The following is a 21,146-nucleotide window of genomic DNA, read 5'->3' as shown; positions in this document are numbered from 1 at the left end:
GAGGCAGAGAAAACAAAAAAGAAATCCTTGGTGTCCTTGGGGTAGAATATTTTAAATCATTACACTTGCATAAGAGAAAAAAACTGAGGAGGTCACTAACAATAAATTCCTTCATAATCTTTGATACAGAGTTACACAATGATTACTCAGACCATGAGCTCCATGCTTAAACCACCTAAGATCACAAAGTCCATAACCAGAGGACAGATCAGATTTCATTAAAGTCAGGGGTTGGGAGGAGATTCCTTTAAAGTAAACAACATTCTCAACAGCAGTTTGAAGTCAACACCTTATTCAATGTCACTGTCAAGGAAAGAGGCAATAAAATGAGATTGAAAGGTTTTGTTCTTCCTTGAGCACTTAAGCTCTGGGCTCACCCTCTTCAGAAAGGGAATCTGAAAGAAGTGTTAAGAATTACCATTCTGAGCAAGGTAACCCAGTCACAAAAAGACAAGCATGGTATGTACTCACTCATATATGGATTTTACACATAGAACAAAGGATTACCAGCCTACAATCCACACCGCCCAGGAGGCTAGGAAAGGAGGAGGACCCTAAAAGAGACATACATGGTCCTTCTGGAGAAGGGGAAAGGGACAAGATCTCCTGAGCAAATTGGGAGCATGGGGGGAGGAAAGAGGAAGCTAGGAAAATGAGAGGAGAAAAGAGGAGGGGAGAGGAGGACATGAGGGAGCAAGAAGGTTGAGTCCCGGGAAGAATAGAGGAGAGCAAGAAAAGAGATACCATAGAAGAGGGAGCCATTATAGGTTTAAAGAGAAATCTGGCACTAGGGAAATGTCCAGAGATCTACAAGGATGACACCAACTAACAATCTAAAGCCAACAGTGGAGGGGCTACCTTAAATGCCTTCCCCTGATAATGAGATTGATGACTTCCTTATATGCCATCCTAGAGCCTTCATCGAGCAGCTGACAGAAGCAAAGACAGACACCCACAGCCAAACACTGAGCTGAACTCTGGAATCCAGTTGCAGAGAGGGAAGAGTGATGAGCAAAGGGGTCAAGACCAGGCTGGTGTAACCCACAGAAACAGCTGACCTGAACAAGGGAGAGCTCTTGGACTCCAGACTGATAGCTGGGAAACCAGCATAGGAGTGATCCAGACCCCCTGAGCATGGATGTCAGTGAGGAGGCCTAGGAAATCTATGGGGCCTCAGTTAGTAGATCAGTACTTATCCCTAGCATACAAATGGACTTTGGGAGCCTACTCCATATAAAGGGATACTCTCTCAGCTTAGACACACCAGGGAGGGCCTAGGCCCTGCTCCAAATGATATAACAGACTCTGAAGATTCCCCCATGGAAGGCCTCACCCTCCCTGGGGAGCAGAAAGAGTATGGGATAGGGTGTTGGGGGGGGGGAGAGAGAGAACTGGGATTGACATGTAAAACAAACTTGTTTCTAATTTAAATTAAAAACTGGAAGAGAGGGAAAAAAAAAGAATTAAGCCCTAACCTGGGCGTTGGTGGCCCACACCTTTAATCCCAGCACTCTGGAGGCAGAGGCAGGCGGCTCTCTGTGAATTTGAGACCAGCCTGGTATACAAGAGCTAGTTTCAGGACAGCCTCCAAAGCCACAGAGAAACCCTGTCTCGAAAAACCAAAAAGAGAATTAAGCCCTAGAGTCACAATCCACCTAGGTGGAGAGACATGTAATGTCTTGGCTCTTGTTATATGTATAGGATTTAGCCAGAGATTAAACCTCTCTGAGCCTAAATTTTCTCTTCCATAAAATGGGAATAGTAAAGAATTTATCTCTGGAGTATTATGAATTTTTAAAATCATGACATGTGTGGTGGTGCATGCCTGTAATCCCAGCGTTTTGGAAGCTAAGGCAGGAGAACCATGAATTTGAGGCATGCCTGGACTATATTACAAGAGCATAACCAAAAAACTGTAGGGGAAAAAGGGCCACTGTATTAGAGGGAAACTATGCAAACCATATATCTGATAACGTACTTGCATACCTAGAATATATACTTTTAAAAATTTCAACAACTTCATAATTTAAAAAAATTAACAAAGCAGAAAAGGAATTGAATAGACATCTCTCACAAATGGTCAAAAGTGCAAGAGAAGATGCTGAATCTTATTACCCACCAAGTACTATAAATCAAAACCATAGTAAAATACTGTTTCAAATGTACTAAGAATTGCCAGAATAAAAAAGAGACAAAAAAAGTAATAACACAAAGACACGAAAATAAAACCCTCATACCTTTTGATTGAAATGTAAACAGTACAATCCTTGGGTATATTTGTCAGTTCTTCAAAGTTTAAGCATAGAATTACTATATGGCCCAGCATATAATTATATTTCTTGGTATATATCCAAGAGAAAGGTACATACATGTCTACTCAATAACTTACATTGGTTTAATTTAGCCATGCCATTGTGAACATACTGTATTCTGTATCATAATCGTGCATGACTTTATTTATGAACTAAATAAATGAATGAAAAAATAAATGTTCATAAGCAGCATTATAAATGAGAGCCAAAGAGGAAACACAAATATCCATTAAGGTAATAAATGAATATCTATATGGTTGGTTATAATTTAAAAACAGACAGAAATCAAGTACTGACGTATGTTAGAACCAGGATGAACATTGAAAACAGTGTACTAAGTTTTTAAAAAGTGAATCCAAGCCAGATGTGGTGGTACAGGCCTTGAATTTCAGTCCTTGGAAGGCAGAGGCAGACAGATCTCTGAGTTTGAGGCCAGTCTGATCTATATAGCAAATTCCAGGACAGCCAAAGCTACATAGATCCTGTCTCAGAAACAATCAATCAGAAAGTATTATTACATAATATGATTCCATTCATAAGAACTATGCAGAAAAGCAAAAAGATTAGTGGTTGCCAAACAGTGGGGGAATAGGGGAGTAAAAAGGAAGTAGCTAAGAACCAAAAGGCTTTCTTTTTTTCTCCATCTTTTTATTTAAATTAGAAACAAGATTATTTTACATGTCAATCCCAGTTCCCTCTCCCTCCCCTCCTCCCCTGCTCCCCAATAACACCCACCTATCCCATACAAAAGGCTTTCTTTAGAGGTGAGGAAATGGTCTAAAATTTTAATAAATGGTTGCACAACTCTAGGAATACACTGTTACTGAACTGCCAACTTAAAGTTGTATGAAAATTGAATTACAACTCAAAAAAAAAGCTTTTCTTAAAAAAAGTTAAAAACCTGTGCTCATAAAGTTCATAGCATAGTGTCAATTATCTTGGAAGTGTTCAATAAATATAGGCTGATGACATTATGGAGATTTCAGAAAATGCCATAAGTAAGTAAGTGTGTGTGTGTGTGTGTGTGTGTGTGTGTGTGTGTGTGTGTGAGAGAGAGAGAGAGAGAGAGAGATAATCACATGGATCTTCAATTTCAAAATTATGAAGGCATTCTGAGATGAAAATTTTTACATTCTCACCAGTGGCCTCATGACCTAAATTACAGTTACAAGCATTTTCAACAATCAGAAACAAAGTAAATTTATATAGTGATACCTTTTGAAGTCTTCCTCAACTATTTCGGAAACACTTTATAATTTCTTCCTCAGAAACGCCTGTTCATATTTATTGCACCATTATTGAGTCTACGTCATTCTTCCCACTAAAGCATGAGTTCTTAAAGACAATGTCATCCTCATCTTTAGGGCATAGAAGAGGAATCTATTGAAGGGCTGGTACACAGTAATGGTAGGTGCTCAATTAAATGAAGATTTAACTCTGCAAATAACTGTACTTTTAATTCTTTTCATTTATCTGAACACATGCTTTGCCTCCTTTAAGAAAAGAAGTAAATGGGCTGGTAAGGTGAAGGAAGTGGGCTGGTGAGGTAAGTATTTACTTGGTAAGGTGGCTCAGTGGGCACAAGCATTTGGTGTGCAAGCCTAAGGACCTGAATTGATTCCCAGGAAACATGTGAAGGTGAAAGAGAGAACCCACTTCACAGAGTTCTGATCTCTACCTGCACTCAGTGACATGCATGTGTACACACGCATGATATATGCATTCAATAATAAAAGTAATTAATAAAAGGGAGTTTTAATGGCTGCAACATCTCTACCAGATGAAATTGCATCAATGACATTTCATTCAAAGGAAGTTTCCCCAGGCTTGATATTCCAAGAATTTGAAGAATAGAGAAATAACTTTAGTGAGATGGTGTAGCCCTAAGAAAGCCAACAGCAGCACAAAGAAACACATTTCATTTAACCAGCCTGCCATCATAGCCAAAGCAAAATGGATGGGTGGATCCACCCAGCTCCCAACTACTGCTGCCTTTCAGTGAACAGTTTTTTCTTCTGGCTACCATTAATATTAATGTTAGTATCCACAGAGCCAAGCTTTGCAGCTCCAAGTGCGGCCTGCAAGCTAATAGCATAAAAATCACAGGGAAATGTGTCAGAAAGTGGCAACTCACTTTTAACCAAATCCCCAAATGAAGAACATGCACATCATAGGTTTAGGCATTTTAAATTACCTGGCTAAGGTGTCTTAGACAAACCACTTCACCCAGAGATTCTTATGCAGGTGTGCACTTTAGACCCACAGAGGACAATGGTTTGGTTTCTACAAATCTCCTCTCTGATATTGACTTAATTTACCTAGGGCCCTAAGTTTAAAAAAAAAAAAAAAAAAAAAAAAAAAAAAAAAAAAAAAAAAAAACTTCCCTGGCTAATTCTAATGGGGAGTAAGAAGTGGGGAACCATGATTAATTTCTCCAATCTTAAATCAAGTAGAACTATTAGTAAACAGCTCTGCTCCATTGCGTAATGAGAACCCAAATTGATCACCTTTGAAGAGCTTGCAGTGGAACAGTAAACAGTCACACTTAGAAACCGAGAAATAAATACTTCTGCAGCAAAGGTAACATGAATAGATGGAGAAATACTAGCCTGACTCCCATAATACAGGTGGGTACCTGCCACAATCAAAGAGTACATTATCCTCAGAACAAGGTTTCTTCTTGCTGCAAAATGTTGATTGCAGCTTCAAGGAAACACACAGTGTCAAATAAGGGGCAAGGTGTCTCTAAGGTGTCAGAAAGGTCAACGTCTTACTTGCCTTGTATTGACGGAAAGTGGAGGAAGGCTACTTCAGCAGTTCTGTAACACAGGAAATCCCCTTAGCGCACCTTCCTGATTTACACCGGTTGCTGAAACACGCCACATGTGTCTTCAACTCCCTTTTCTACACCCGCCCCAAGTTCTCAATTGTTCAGCTCCACATTTAGGTGATGAAAACTTAAAACCTGTGGTTATAACTTCTATGAGAAATTTCATTTTTAAAGCTTTCTAAATTTCTACTTTACTGCCATGAGGAAAACAGAAGAAACAAAAGACCTCAGTCATCCACTAACACAAAACCCCTAGTGAAGACATTTAGTAAGTGGAAGTTTTCTGTTGAAAACCCTGACCTTTGGACTTGAGTGCCAGTCACTGATTTTTACAAATGTTCTAGGAAACAATAGCATTTATTTTTCCATTGGTTTTATGTTACGTGTTGAGTTTCACCCACAGACTTGAACTTGGCTAAGTCTGGCCTTGAGTTCCTTTTGAATCTAAATCTCACCTGATTTGCTTAAAGCCTACTCTTCCACAGGGGCTCCTAACAGCTGGGCAAGTAAAGCTACAATCTGTTTTTCCAATAATTATAAGAAAATAAGCACCCCGTTGAGAATAGCAAGCCTATCTTAGACCAAGGAGAGATACAAAAAGATTTATCTACGTGTATTTGTCAAATGTCCATGGTTTAATGACTATGTCATCAGGAAGCTCAAATTCTAGTTTCAATTCTGCCTCTGCACCACAAGCCTCTTACACAGCAAATGAAACGCACACCTCCTTCCTTTTGTTAGGGGCATTGTAACAGGTAATTAACGTCTTCATCTGAAAAACTTCTAAATTATTCCTGGGAAATCTCAGCAGTGACTTTGGCCTCTCACAGGGCATTCTCACAATCTCTTCTATCCCCCAATATTCTCTGGACTCCTATCCTCACCCAGGCTCAGATCCTAAATCTAAATGATATCTGGAATTTGACCTCTAAATCTCTAAGAATGTCATTCTGTAACCCTCTTTTCTTTTTCTGAGTTTGGCAATAAAGAACAGTTCAAAAACATGGAAGCATCTAGGATTAAGCTGAACTCCAGCACATATACAAGCAGGCATGCCTCTCACAATTACCACAGTGCCATTCTATCCTCCCAGATAAGTGCTCAACCCACTACCACAGAACACAGGTACCCATCCCTGTTCACTATGCCAGGAATGCGTGGGGAAAACCACAATCAGAAGTGAAACAGTCCTGGAATCAACCTTGCCATCCAATTACCAGCATGGTTACTTAAACAGCCCTGAGACAATGTGGAAAATGTAACCTCTTGGTCTCTTCAGTTCTTAATTTCAGGTGGCTATTTAAAAGGTTATGTATGGAATTTAACAAATCTCAATTCAAAAGAAAGAATACAAAAAAGGAAGACAAGGCTTTCTTGAAATCCTACCCTTACCAGCTCCCTTTTCCCTTCATAAATTTCCATATACCTAGAACTTAAAGGAAAAATAAACCAGAATCTAAAATTACCCAACAATTTTTCAAATTTTTCCAAAATTCTTATCTACTTCCTTGCTGCCATTTCTTACTTCAGTAACAGAACTGATTCATTTCCATCATTCTTCCTATATATGTGTTGCGAAGACATGCTCACTGGTCTAAGACCTGTCCACACTACTACTTTTATTCTATTCCTTCAGTGTTTCCTAAAAGACGGCAATCATCTCTTTCAATTATTCTCGTGTTCCCCTGTAATCTTTTCATTGTGCTAACAACTATCTTGTGATCTAATCCACAAGATCTTTGACTATACATATGATGCATAGTTCTTTTAATGCTCCACAAGATTTAATATATGGCTTTCAAGTTCCAGATAAGTGAATGGATGAGCAAATTCAGTGAATAAAAGACCAGATCCTTCTCTTATCTTATCTAAACAAAATGTGGTTAGTAGAGGACTATATTCTAATCCTGGTTGTACTAACTACTCTATATATGACTTTGCAAAACACAGTAAGAGGTTGTGCTGGCTTAGTTTTGGTCAATTTGTCACAAACTTAGACATACCTAAGAAGAAAAAATATAAATTGAGGAACTGCCTCCATTGGGCATGTCTGTGAGACATTTTCTTGATTAACAAATTGGTGTCTCAGCCCACCGTGGGTGGGTCAGCCATGGGGAGGTGGTCCTTGGTTATAAAAGAAAACAGGCTGAGCAAGTCATGGACATCAAGCCAGTAAACAGTGTTCCTTCATGGTCTCTGCATCAGTCCCTGCCTCCAGGTTTCTTCCTTGAATTCCTGTCCTGGCTTCCCTCAGTGATTTCTTGTGCTCAAGACATGTAAGACAAATAAACCCTCTCCTCCTCAAGTTGCTTTTGGTCACAGTATTTTATCACAGCAATGGAAAGCAATTTAGGACAGAGGTCAAGTACTATTGCCAGCATTATTATTCGTCCCAAAGCCAGGCAAAAAAAAAAAAAAAAAAAAAACCTTCTCTTAGACTCCTCTTCTGATAATTCAGGTCTCACTTAATTATCTTCTCTGAACGATAACAGCCCTAAAAGTTTTTCCTATATCTTTTGACCTATGGTTACCTCCTTTTTTGTTCTTATACCTACTTTTCTGGTGTGTCTTATGAACCTTAAGAAGTCTGTATTTCACAGAATATTAGAATCAGACGCTATAGAGAGATAACAATGTTAACTGTCTTCATTTTAAATTTAAGGAGTTGTTTTTAATTTAAATAGAAAAGGAAAAATAAATTTAAGGAAGGTTGCAGAAGAATTAACAACAATCCCAATAGAACAATAGTGCACAAGTGTTGTAAGAACCAAAACTAGTACTGAAATCTCTATGAATCTCACAGAAAGAGGCAGAGTTCACACCTGCAAGTTTAAACGGCAGAAAGCATTAAGTTCCTATTCATTAGGTAGGTAACTTTGGATGATTGCCTGCACTGTGCCACAATTTCTCCTTCTGTAAAATTAGGTAAACAAGACTTTCCTTACAGGGTTTGTAATAAGATAAATGTGCTAATGCATGTAAACTGCTTTAAATAGTACCTGGAACATAGTAAATATGCAACAATATTGAGTAGTATAATTATTATAACTATTGTTATTCAGAAAAACATTCTTCAATAAATCTAAAAATTATACAAACCTGGATAATTTACATTTTCCTAGCCTTACAATCCCACATTTCTTCAGTACATTTTATCTTTCCAGAACAAATTAAAAGAATTGAATTTAAAATCTAATTCCTTCAACACACACACACACACACACACACACACACACACACACACACACACACAACCACTCCCCATTACTCACAGGGAATATATTCTAATCCTTCAGTGGATATCTGAAAATGTGTGGAATACTGAATTGCATATATATAAATAAATATATGTATACATATTACTATGTTTCCTGTATATACATACTTATGATAAAACTTTATTTATAAATTAAATACAGTGCAATAATAACTAATATTAAGACAGAGCAAATTTGGGGATGGAAAGATCAATCAGTGATTAAGAGCACTTGTTGCTGTTGTAAAAACCCCACCTTCAGTTCGCAAAATCCCAGTTGCCAACCATCCATAACTGAAGTTCCAATGGATTTCACACCCTCTTTAAAACTCAGAGCACACCAGGCACACACATGATGCACATACATACATGTAGACAAGACTCTCATACACACAAAATAAATAAAATAAATTGAAAATACACCAGTTGTAACAATATCACACATGCACCTAATTTTTCTAACTATAAAAGTTTTATCTTTCTCTCATCATTATTTGCCACACAAAAAATAAAATAAAATAAATTCATTTATCTTAGTAAATAACAAAAGTACTTTGACTTCATGCAGTATGATTATAGATATGTCTATTTGAATTTCTATGTGTTTATCAAGGTCAATATGTTTTAACGATAAATTTATAAAAACAAACAAATGATCTGCTTAAGTTAATCAAACATAAATTGGAGGCACCTGCACTAAACTAGATTGTAAATGCAGAAAATTTAGAAAACTTCAGAAAAATAGAGAAAGAGTAATGCACACTAGGTTAGCACTAGGCTATGCACAAGTGGACTTGGAGCTATGAAAAACAAGTGAAATTTTGAATTTCAATTAAAAAGTAGGATGTGGGTCTAAGGTGGCAGGTATACCATCCACTCCATACTTAAGTAGAAGGACCAAGCAAAAACTAGCCTGAAAAAAATGAAAAGATGATACTGGAGATTACTGTAAAATTATTATGACTACGTAAGACCATAGCACTTTGAGAATGCTGTTTATGTTTTAGTCCTCTTGGTAGCCTCAAAATCTAGCACAATCTTGGCATATCACTAATAATCAAAAGATATTTATTGATATAAGAAAAATACTATTTTTCACTTTACTTAAGTAAAGAAAACTGAATGGATTTGAACTCTGATAGGAACTTGAAAACCAAAAGACAAAAGAGTTCAACAAATTTTCACAAGCTATTCATAGCACTTGTCTGAGATGTGCTTTCATTTTGTCTAAATCACCATTCGCAGACAAATGCATTAAATAAGATGTCAATTCTCTCATTTTCCCATCTCCTCCTCTTCCTTTTTCCTCCCATTCCTTCCCTACCACACTGAATGCTCCAAGAGAATGGGAACCAACGGAAGAACAGTGAAGGGGGGCATGAAGAGGCTGAGGCCGAGCTGGCCAACATCTAACCACTCTGAAGTACCTTCAGAGAAAGCTCCTACCACCAAGAACCTGACCATAAGGTTAGCAAGCTAAACAAGCCTTCGAAATTTTGAAGTTTTAAAAAACATAGTTTTTATAGGGTCCCCATCTCTTAGGACTTGGGATAACAGAAGGAATTTTTAAAATAAATTTGGCAGGAGAAATAACAGTGCTTGGTAAGGATAACAGTGCCACAGTTTATATGGTACAAGAAATTTGATCGATTGCCTGTGACTAATCTGACAACCATACCTGTTTTCATTTATTTTCTCTGACTTGGTAAAAACATAGATCTGAAGTTTGGCATGGTAGTAAATGCTTATAATCTCAGCTACCCTTCAACAGGTTGAGGCAGGAAGATCACAAATTCAAGATCAGCCTAGACAACTTAGTGAGACCATCCCAAAATTATAATTTAAGGATCTGGAGAAGTGGTTCAGCAGTTAAAAGCACATACTGCTCTTGTAAGGTTCAGTTCCCAGTACCTATGTTAGACAACTGTCTGTAACTCAAGCTCCAAAGATGCCTCTGGCTTCTGTACATACATACATACATACATACATACATACATATATACATACATACATAATCTACACAGAGACACATACACACTCACAAAGTTATGTTTTTATTTTTTGAGATAGGGTTTCTCTGTGTAGCTTTGTAGACCAGCTGGCCTCAAACTCACAGAGATCTACTTGCCTCTGTCTCCCAAATGCTGGGATTAGGGCATGCACCACCACCACCCAGCTAAGTTAAAATATTTTTTAAATAATAAAATTTAAAAGGTCTAAGAATGAAGCTCAGTGGTACTGCTTGCCCAGCTGGGCATGGGGTTCAAGGTTCAATTACTAGTACTACACAATAGATGAATGATAGATAGATAGATAGATAGATAGATAGATAGATAGATAGATAGAGATTGATCCATCAATCGATTGATAAATCTGTAACTAAAAGCTTCTTAATGAGTAAATGAATTAACATAACAAAACACTGACTTGATTTTGCTCTACAAAAGAAGGAAATATAATATAAAAGGTATCCAGCATGGGTGGTAGTGGCATGCACCTTGAATCCCACCTGCAGGCACAGGCAGGCAATCCCTGTGAGTTCAAGTCCAGCCTGGTCTGCAGAGTGAGTTTCACGACAGCCAGAGCTATACAGTGATACCCTGTCTCAAAAGAAAAAAATATATATCAAGCATTTTTCTATGGCCTTCATTTTATAAGCCTGGCATTGTAATTGGATAAATAATTCAATTTTAAATCATCTATCTTTCAAATATGCTTCAGACCTCAAACTTTATCAAGTGCAGTTACTATAACACACTTAAGTTAAAAGGCATGAATGGGCAGAAAAGTGTCACTGGAAGCTCAGGTTGAAATGTGTCCTTGAACTTGGGATATATTAATAGCTCACTGGTAGAATTCTTGCCTAGTATGTAGCAAGATCTAGAGTTACTTGCCCCAGAACCATGAAAAAAAAATCTGGGGAGGTCTACAGGGTAGGGGCTAGGGAAGAAACATGGGAAATAGAAAGGTAAAGTGGGGGGAAGTTACATATTTCATGTCTACCAAAAATTCATTTGAACATCATAAAAGCCAATTTAGATATAATTTCTAGCAACATGAATTTGTTTGGAATCATTTACAACATGTACTTTTCAATTACAAACTTTTCATAATTAACAAAAAGGTAAAAATATGCCTCTGTAGAATAGAATCTGACACAGTTGTGGTATGTGAAGTAAGACAATTTCTAATGTACTTTTCCATGTAGTCAGGATGGTCTCCTTACTGTACAATCACGCTCTAATACCTTACCCCATGCATTTGCAAGTTAAATGCCTTCTCTCTTGGTCTTTACATCTCTAAAATCTACCATCATTCACAGACCCAACCTGACTTGTGCCTATGCCTGAACACCTAAGTCTTGCTATACTAGAGCAAACTCATTTTTTCTCCTTAGATGGTAATCCTGTGTTGTCTTGGTGTTACTCTTCACATAGGAAGAGAATCTATGAACATATTACTGAAACCAGCACTGTCATCTGTCAATAAATATTACAAGGCAGTGCAAATAATCTGTTTTGCTTTAAGGTTTGGCTTATTTATTTCAATACTGAGTTATAGATTTCCCAAAAAGCAATTAACACTAATGTTCAAATGGTGATTTGGAACACAATCTTTTATTTATTTTCTATTCTGCTTTTCATTATTCAGCATAAAATTAAACCCAAAGTAAGTAATTAACAATGTTTGTTTTTCATTAACTGAGTTTCAAGAAACATTGTTGTGAAATAAATTGAAGTACTGAACACTGTCCAACTTCAAGATAACATGTGTATTTTGACAGGTGTACTGTTCCTATGTCATGTGTCTCTAGTGATGAAATAAGAACAGAAAGAAGAGTAATTAACTACTTGATCTTCATGAAAACTGGAAAAACTTCCTAGAGAAAATGGAGCAATAATATTTGTGCCATGCCTTAGTGTTTAACAATGTATGCTCAAATTCATTGTTTAGAATAGAAGAAGCTGTCCAAGAGAAACTTTAAGAAACGAATATTAAAAGTATATGATACTGTGAAAAAGCAATAGTATATCAAGAACTAGAAAATCAGACATGGGAACTACAGAAACAAACAAGGAAAACCAAAATTCAAGACAAAAAAAAATGCATGTATAGTAACAGTCACTTCTGTCCCAATGCAAAGTTTTAAATTTAGTGATAAAGTTAGACTTAATGCATAACTTGGAACCAAGACAACTTTGATGATCAAGGATAAAATGTCCGTATATGTAGCTGAAACAGTGAAAAAGTTACTAAAATAGCATTTAGAATGCACTTTATGGGAGCATGAAATGGAAGCAAAAGAATGATGGGTATTGACATACACCTTGACCCATTGCTTCATTGGTCACCTTATCTTCCTAGAGCTTTGCACAGAACTATTGAACTCCTGGAAATATTTGCTACATAATAAAGAACTGAGACTATTAACTGAAGATCTATCATGTGTCAATTATATGATTTCTAACTACAATCTCCTTGTATATTTTGCATTTCAGCTGGAAAGGTGAACCAAATATGTATATGGGAAGTTCCATGTCAAGACAAGGTAGGAAGAGCCAAAGAATAATGAGAATAAAGAATAAAAGCATGCCTTCCAAAATAAAAGAGATCACTTGAAACTTCCTGTTCAAAAGACTGTACAAATAAAGACTATTACAATATCCCTTTAAGACAAGTGTGGTGGGTGAGATTTGAAGAGAGCCTGGAGAAAGACATTCAAGCAGAAATATGCTAGCCAAAAAAAAAAAAAAAAAAAAAAAAAAAAAAGACATGGGTTTAAGACAAAAAGGTACTTACTTACTTTAGGGAAGTCTGAATAATCAAGTAAGACAAAAATGTACTTCAGGGAGGCCTGAATAATCAAGGGAGGCCTTATTAAAAAGTACACCGAAGTATAGGCTAGGAAAGCAGAAACTAATGTGAAAGGCCTTGAACACCATCTTGAAGAGTTTGAAAAAGCTTATATAAGCAACCCACAAATAATCAAGGCTTTTAGCAAAAATAAAGGAATGTAACATGATAAACAGAAAATTTTAGACATTTAGTTTTTAATATGCATAATAAATGGCATACATCTTCATTACAGATATGGTTATAACCATACAAAGAGGGTCATACAAATAATAACACTAAAGGCATAATGAAGAGGGGTAGCCTAGAACAAAACAGACCTAAGAAGAAAATATTCACCCATTATGTTGTGGGGAACAAGTAAAACACATAACGCAGAAGAGAGAGAGTTAGGCAAAAGTGAGATTCACAGGGTTTTTAAAAAATCAGTTTTGCTCCCTCCATCATTACTATGCTTACATGAAAGCCAAATTGTCCCAGCACAAAGTTCAAAAAAGTGCAGTTGTTCTACTCAAGAAGTATTGAAAAATAGAAGCCACATGACTTATTAATTGCATTATTAATTCAAGAGAAAAATTCACACAGAATAGCAATATGAGTGAATTAACTAGAAAAATATGGGTTTTGCCCAAGCAGGAGCTACGTTTCATTTTGATGTTAGTATATCATAAACTAAAGGTTAACTCTTCTCTAATCATCATACACACAAAAGCTTCTTTGGCATCTCACTTCCCTGCCTTCAAGTGTCCCAATATTCTTTCAGTTCTCTCAAGTGATTCCTTAAGCCAAACGCCTTCTTCCGCACTGACTTCAGTCCTGCTGAGGCTTAGTCACTGCTCTCTACCGCCTCACAACATGAAATGGAGATGTGTAAGAGACTTTAGCCTTCTTAGGGTGTTTTGCCATCAACAAACATATTTACAAAATACTTTTTATAGTCCTCACAGGAAGAATGCAGAGCAGGTATCATCGTCACCCACGTTATTGAGAAGAAGTGAGCCCTGGACCCACAAGCATAAATGTTAGATCCAGGCCTACAGTGTGAGCTTTCTAAGTCCAAGTTCCATATTTTTTCACTATGTCATCGGTTTTCATAATGCATTTGTGAGTTCACTGTTATTCAATATCATGTCTAAGTGAATATTTTTTCAAGTACTAGTCTTTTTATTTATATTTTGCACAGATTTTTATTTTAGTTACAAATATTGAGCCAAGCTTTCTCCCATAGACAGATCATCTGTTCTTCTGACTGGTGTGGCCTGCACATCAAGTGAATATATTTCAATAAGGTGCCTTGATGGTCAAGTATGTAATGCAGAACCATTTACTAAAAGAATCTAATTATTTTGAGATGTTATCAATGGATGACAAGTGACAAGGAACATTAGTTAAATTGTTATTATACCAAAAACATTTTTGTCTTAAATTCTGCAATGTAGCATTCAACAACAAAGACAACACGGATGATTTAAGGATATGTGAGACTCAAAGGGCAAGAATAGGGCATTCCTACTCTCTTTAACTCTGGTAAGGCCTCAACTGCTGATATAGTTCATAGCATCCTATTACCAGGGAGACATAAATCAGAATGAGTTCAGCTAGGAGCAATAAAACAGATTAGGGTCTGGAAAGGCTGACTTTAAAGAAATTTTTAAAAGAATTAAATCCAGGTAGTCTGAGAGGTTGGTGCCTCCACCAAAGACAAGTTACTTTGAAAGTATGTGTCTTTAAATATATACAAGTATCACTGTAAATATCTGAAGAATATTTAGAAAAAGAGAGAAATTTGCAGGCAAAAAAGAAAAAGAAAAACTAAAGGTAGGAGAACTCTCTCCCTCAGGCATGAAAACCATATTCCCATAGGTGTTTAATACCAGGTTGGGTAAGGAGAAAAGGTCACCTGGGATGATCCTGTATTGACTCTGAAGTAGTGGAAGGACTGAACGTGAACAGACTTTGCTATTCTTGTGATTTGAGGGCTGTTTTGTTTTGATTTTTAATTCTGCAAAGTTTTACAGACATAACTACCCGCCAATTCCTTTTTGTTCTCATGATGCTCACTTTCTCCTTTTATAAAGGTAAATACACTTCATTCTTCACTTTAAGCAGAATTCACTACACTCAATAAAGGGTTGGCAGAATTTTAAATGCAAGGTTTGAAAAAAGAGTCGATTTCTAAAACATACAGTTTTTTTTTTTTTCCTCCCAGCAATTCCTGGAGGTCTTACAAGTTTTTTCCATAAACTTAAGAGGAAGTATATTTAATGAATTTGAACAAAACCTATCTTATCTCAGGAAAATCATTAATATATCCTCTCTTCTGTCTGATGCCAAAGCTGACAAAGACCCTGAGGGCAATGAGACCCTGGGTCACATCACCACCAGAGATGGTACTCAAATTGTCATTTACCTTTCAGTGTCTCATGCTGAGTGATAGCAGAATATACATGCAATTCCTATTTTATAGCAATGACTTTCACCTTTGAAAACACAAATTCTTAAACACCTTCAACCTTGGGCAACTATTTCAAGAGTAAGTCTTAGTAATGTTTCAAACTCAACAAGCTGTACTCTTGCCCTTAGTCTACTGTCTACTCTGGCTCTCTCTCTCTCTCTCTCTCTCTCTCTCTCTCTCTCTCTCTCTCTCTCTCTCTCACACACACACACACACACACACACACACACACACACACACACACAACAAAATCATCAGCTACCCTACCATCAGCTTTCCTTGAAATAGATCCTAATACCCCTCCAGAAGTCTCATTCAGTGGAGTCCCAAAATTACAGATATCTCCTTGTTCAGGTGATTTATAAGAACAAGTTGTAGCAAAATCCTAAGACTCTGAAAACCTGTGCCCAGTTCCTTAAAATAATAACGATGATGATACAGTGAGAAGGAACAGCAGGAGAGAGACAGAGCCCTCAAAAAAGAGACACTAATGCCTCCTCTACCAACTTTAACAGCATGGGTGGCTGAAGATGCTACAATTGCCACCTATTTCTGGCCACACTGCAAAGTCCATAGCTATTAACACCAAACTTTTTATAAAACACTTTTAAATATTATTTTCATTTATTTCTAATAAAAACAAAATTGTTTAAATTTAAATGATTGACTTCCACACAGGAATAGAATTTGGAACTTTGCAATACTTAATTCATCTGATTCTGGCTGTAAAGAAAGCTGACATACAGATTAGGCAGCCCAAAGAAGGGAGAAACCTTCCTCACATGGAACAATCTAAGAGGTATTATTCCATTAAATTTTAGAGTGGGCTCCAAAATAGGTTAAATCTCTATCTCAAGTTCCAGGAAAACGAGAAAGAAGAGAAACAAAAAGTACATGTGCCTAGAATTTTAGGAATGAAGTGTGCCTGGCTCTTCAATAATCTGGGAACCTGGCAGAATTTTCTCAAAAACAAACAACCAAAAAATCAAGGCATCAGCACTAGCCCAAAGAAGTGTGGCCTATAGATTCCAGGACTGTGGAAACTACTACACAGCACAAAAGGCAGATGGCCTGCATTTGGACAACCTGGGGATCTCTGCACTGTCACCTCAGGAGTGTCACACTCCTAGGGAACCCTAGCCTGCTGCTTCAGTTTTCCAGGGGATCTTCAGTCTCTGTTCCATGTCTCCATGTCTGCCCCCTACACACACACACACACACACACACACACACACACACACACACACACACACACACACACACACACACACACACACACACACACACACACACACACACACACACACACACACACACACACACACACACACACACACACACACACACACACACACACACCACACACACACACACACACACACACACACACACACACACACACACGGCTGAGTGCTTGCTCCCACCCCCAATTTCTTCCAACACTCAAAATCGGGACCAAATTTCTCACCATCCTCATAGTTTTTGAGATAGTAATCCGGGCCCGGGCCCCCGCGGCTTTTCGCCGGATTTCTCAGGTTCTGGAACTGCAGGAAATCCGTCCTTTTGCCCCCGAAGCGCAGAAAGGCGGGCGAGAGTCCCCGGGCCAGGGTCACCAGACGCTTGGAGCTGCAGGGGTAGAGAAAGAGAGAGAGGAAAGGATCCCGGGAGAAGGCTAGAGCGCAGTGGTCAGGGAGCAAGGCCCCTTCTCAGTCCCTGCAGGAGACCCGGCGGGAGATTTATTATCTAAGCCCACTCCAGCTTGCAGTCCGAGGAGGCAGCCGGCTGCTCTGCGGCGGCTCCGGTGAACCGACTCTGCTGCCCGCTTTCCCCTCAGGCTCAGGATTCCCTGGGGCTGTTCTTCCTGACCCCGGCCGGCTGCAGCTGCACCTCCCACCGACACCTGGATGCCTTGAGAACTGATTTCTAAAGGACTGGAGATATGTTTGTTCCGTGTGTTGGGGTAGGGGCATTTGTGCGGCAAACTTGGGGCCAAGGCGCAACCGGCTGGCTTCTGCCTCTACTAGGACAGCGCTCCTGGCACCGACGCGCAAGGAGCGGACCACCAGCCTGACTGTTGCCAAACTTCCAAACTGAAGTCCGCGTTGCCTCTCTGGCCCCAGGGGCATAGTAATCTCCAAGATGGTGAAACTTGGCCTACTTTCTCTAATTCAGGCACAGCACCTAAGATTAAGAGGATTTTTTTTAACGCCAAAACTGATTTTCCGTTTCTATTAATTACATTGTAATTGAGTAGCTTCCCGAATCTTCAGGCTGGTAGAGGTTCCCAGGATAAATCTTTGACTTTCAGAGGACACCCCCCACCCCCCGCCGCGCAAACAAAAAAGTCCCACAGTAAAGACCTGTGTCTTTTTTGGCTCGTGAAATATTTCAACCTGATCCCATCACTCCCGACACACACACAAACCACTCCTGGCCTCAACTGGTTTTATCTTTCTTTTTCCTTGCCACTTGAAGCGGTCTGGTAGCGTTGGATTAAAAAGGGGGGGGGAAGCTTGGCGAATTTTGGAACTTACGCGTTGGGGAAATTCTGATTACCAGAACAAAAGCATTTGCATCTATTCGAGTTCAGGGCTTCCATCCACAGATTTTAAAAGCCAAAGCCTGCTACTCTGGGGAGAAATGGGGAACCAGCCCTGCGGATGCTGTTAATGCTGAGGCAATCAGCTGTTTAGTTCCGGGTCTATACATTGTTTTTAACACTTTGCTGGTTCGGGTTCTGAGAATCCAGATCAAAATGGAGACCTTAAGGAGTATCATAAAGGAGGTGGATTCAAAGGGCACAGAAATAAAAGGAAATTCCACTTTCAGATACTTGTGGGGAAGAGACAAGTCTACCCTGAGAGTTCCGATGGCCCCGAAAGTTTAGCTGGACTCTGCAGGACCGAGTTCCAGGGCGGGCGCAGTTTAGGTGTCGTGTGGGCCGGCTGAGCGCAGAAGGGACGTCCGCGTGAGTGTGGCCCCAGGGAAACGCCGCATTTCCAATCTTCCGGATAAAGCCTGCACAGCCAATGCAAATGCTCCCCGCCATGGCTTCTTCCCCGAAAAGCTGCCTTCCAGAATTTTTGTGCAGCACGCAAATATTTAGCGCGAACAAGCTGACATTTTTTTTAAGGAGGAGGAGGAAGAAGAAACTCGGAGTCCGCGCAGCTGGAGCAGTGCAGTACAAGTGGGGCGTGCATTTAGGAAAGCCCCTGTTGCACCCCCACATTTGGATGAATTCAGAGAAGCGTTCTGCTGCACAGAAAAGCTTTCAAGGATGAAACCCGGTAGTGCAGTGCTGTTCCCGCCCTCCCAACAGCTGTACCCTCTGGAACCCAGAAGCGGCCTCCGCATTGGCGGCGACGACCTCCAGGTCTGTGGGCTACGCTACCGGACCTGGTAGGAGCGCTCAGAGCAGCGCCCACAACTACCTGCTGCGTCTGCATCCTGCAGGCTGAGCGCTAAGGGGCGGGTGCACCCGGAAAAGCAAAACTCGAATTTCTCGATGAGTGAAAAAATGCTCACTAAAGATGTGTATCGGACATAGCCTCGGATCTGGAATGGGATGGAAAGCACTCTAGGCTTTTTGGAACAGTCCAAGCCGAGGCTCTAACTTGGAGGGAATTTTCAAAAACTTAACACTTGGAGATTCGATATTGCAGAAGTTTTTCCTCCCTTTTTCTTTTGTATTTTTCTTTTTATCTCCAACACACTCCCCCTCCCTGCAACTGTCCCTGATAGGAAGGGATCACGGTTGCTCAATTGCCAGAACACAAGTGGGGAAGAGGGTGAACCCAACTAGGTTGCCAGGGAATCTCAACCTCCGGGTTTGCTAATCCACCACTGCCGGGTTCAGGTTCATAACCCCCAACGCTCCCCCCTGAGAGTTTCTAGGACCTTTATGGATCGCGTATGATATACACTACGACCCGAGTAACGATTTTTTTCCCCACTGTAAAGAAAAACTAAACTATGCAGTTACCAAGGAAAGCTCAAAGAGAAGGGCGGAGGGGGAAGGGCTCCATCTATAAAAAGTGTCTTACAAAGTCTTCAAGTCTGGTAATGACAGCGGAGGATACAAAATAAAAAATTTAACTCCACTCCAACTTGCTCACCGCCCAAGACTCTCCTTAGATTCGTTTTCTGTCTAGGAGTGAAAACTGATGAGACCATCTTTCCGTGGCAAATTCCACATTCATGCAATCCAACTGAACACTCAGACACATGCACACTGCTTTCTCTCACACACAGTCACTCTTCTGGAGTCTTTGTTGTTCCAGATCTTCCCTTTTGTAACTTCCCTGAACCTCTTGTTTCTTTTTCAGAAGGGCAGGCTAATTGTGGATATATGTAAGCACAACATTTTTTCAGTCATAACTGATAAGTTTCTGAAATGCCTTCTGCATTGCAAACATGTGCCTCTTAATAGAAAACATTGCTTTTCTCAATCACTAGTTACAGCCTCACAGCAAATATTCCAGGAGGGGGAAACCTCCTTTTTTCTCTTTGAAAGACAGATCGGCTAGCTGCTGCTGCTGCTGCTGCTGCTGCTGCTGCTGGTGCTGCTTCTGCTGCTGCTGCTGGTGGTGCTGGTGTACCCTCCTCCTCTTCTTCTCTCCTCCTCCTCCTCCTTCTTCTTCTTCTTCCTCCTCTTTTTCTTCCCCCTTTGGAGCAGGGGATAGGAAGAGAATGGGGGTGGGGGTACTTAAATTTTTAAATGATCCATTGAAGCCCCTGCCTTACCTTAAGAAATCGAGCCAGCCATCATGAATGATGGAGGGATCCAGCTGCAGAGAGAGGAAGTTCTCATTGACTGTCCTGACTGGGTTCTTGGTGCTCACATCAAGTAGAATCAGGGTCTTTTCCTTCAAACCTGTAGCTCTGTCTACAGGCAAGGGTCTCCTGTCTCCAGCTTGGAAGGAGAGGGAGAGATGGAGCAACAGAGCCAAGAAGAGGGCCACCAGGGCTAGGCACGAGGGGGGGCAGGAGCTGCTGGAGGACATGGCTTCAGGGAAAGCACAGAGCACCCTCATTAAATCCCTCTGATTTAAACTTCTCTCCCTACTGGGTCTCGATGGTGACTAATTGTCCTTATCTAAAGTGTGTGTCTATCTGCCCCCCTATTCTCCCCCCCTTATTCTCTTTCGCTCTCGCTCGCTCGATCTTGCTTGCTTGCTCGCATTTTTTTTTCAGTGTTTTGGTGCTGGTGGAGCGAACTCACGCCCCTAGCCAGCCTTCTCAGCAACTCGTGCCAAGAGTACTGTTCACCAGCACCGCCCCTTTAAGAGATTTGACTGCAGACATTTTTTAACTTTTTAAAGGTAAGAAGTGGGGGAGGGACAAGAAAGGGGGAGGGGTAGTCGTTGTACCCTACTGATTTAACCCTCTAGGGTCAGGAAGCGGCCAGTGGGATTGAAACAGTACTGTGGTACCATGTTG

At 39.7% G+C, this 21,146-nt stretch overlaps 1 protein-coding gene across 3 annotated transcripts in view; it reads right to left on the bottom strand.

Annotated features, from left to right (window-relative positions):
* The window catches only part of Hpse2 (heparanase 2 (inactive)), a 585,409-nt gene extending 564,669 nt beyond the window's left edge, over positions 1–20,740 (bottom strand). For all 3 annotated transcript variants that reach the window (XM_035443067.1, XM_035443068.1, XM_035443069.1), the window contains exons 1-2: positions 20,451–20,740; positions 17,176–17,333 (exon numbers count right to left, since the gene is read on the bottom strand). In XM_035443067.1, the coding sequence (XP_035298958.1) occupies positions 17,176–17,333; positions 20,451–20,740 (448 nt within the window). The remainder of the gene's footprint in view (positions 1–17,175; positions 17,334–20,450) is intronic.
* Between the last annotated feature and the right edge of the window lie 406 nt (positions 20,741–21,146).

Source organism: Cricetulus griseus, chromosome 3 (assembly GCF_003668045.3).
Source record: "Cricetulus griseus strain 17A/GY chromosome 3, alternate assembly CriGri-PICRH-1.0, whole genome shotgun sequence".
Lineage (NCBI taxonomy): Eukaryota > Metazoa > Chordata > Mammalia > Rodentia > Cricetidae > Cricetulus > Cricetulus griseus.
This window is presented reverse-complemented; position numbering and strand designations above follow the sequence as displayed.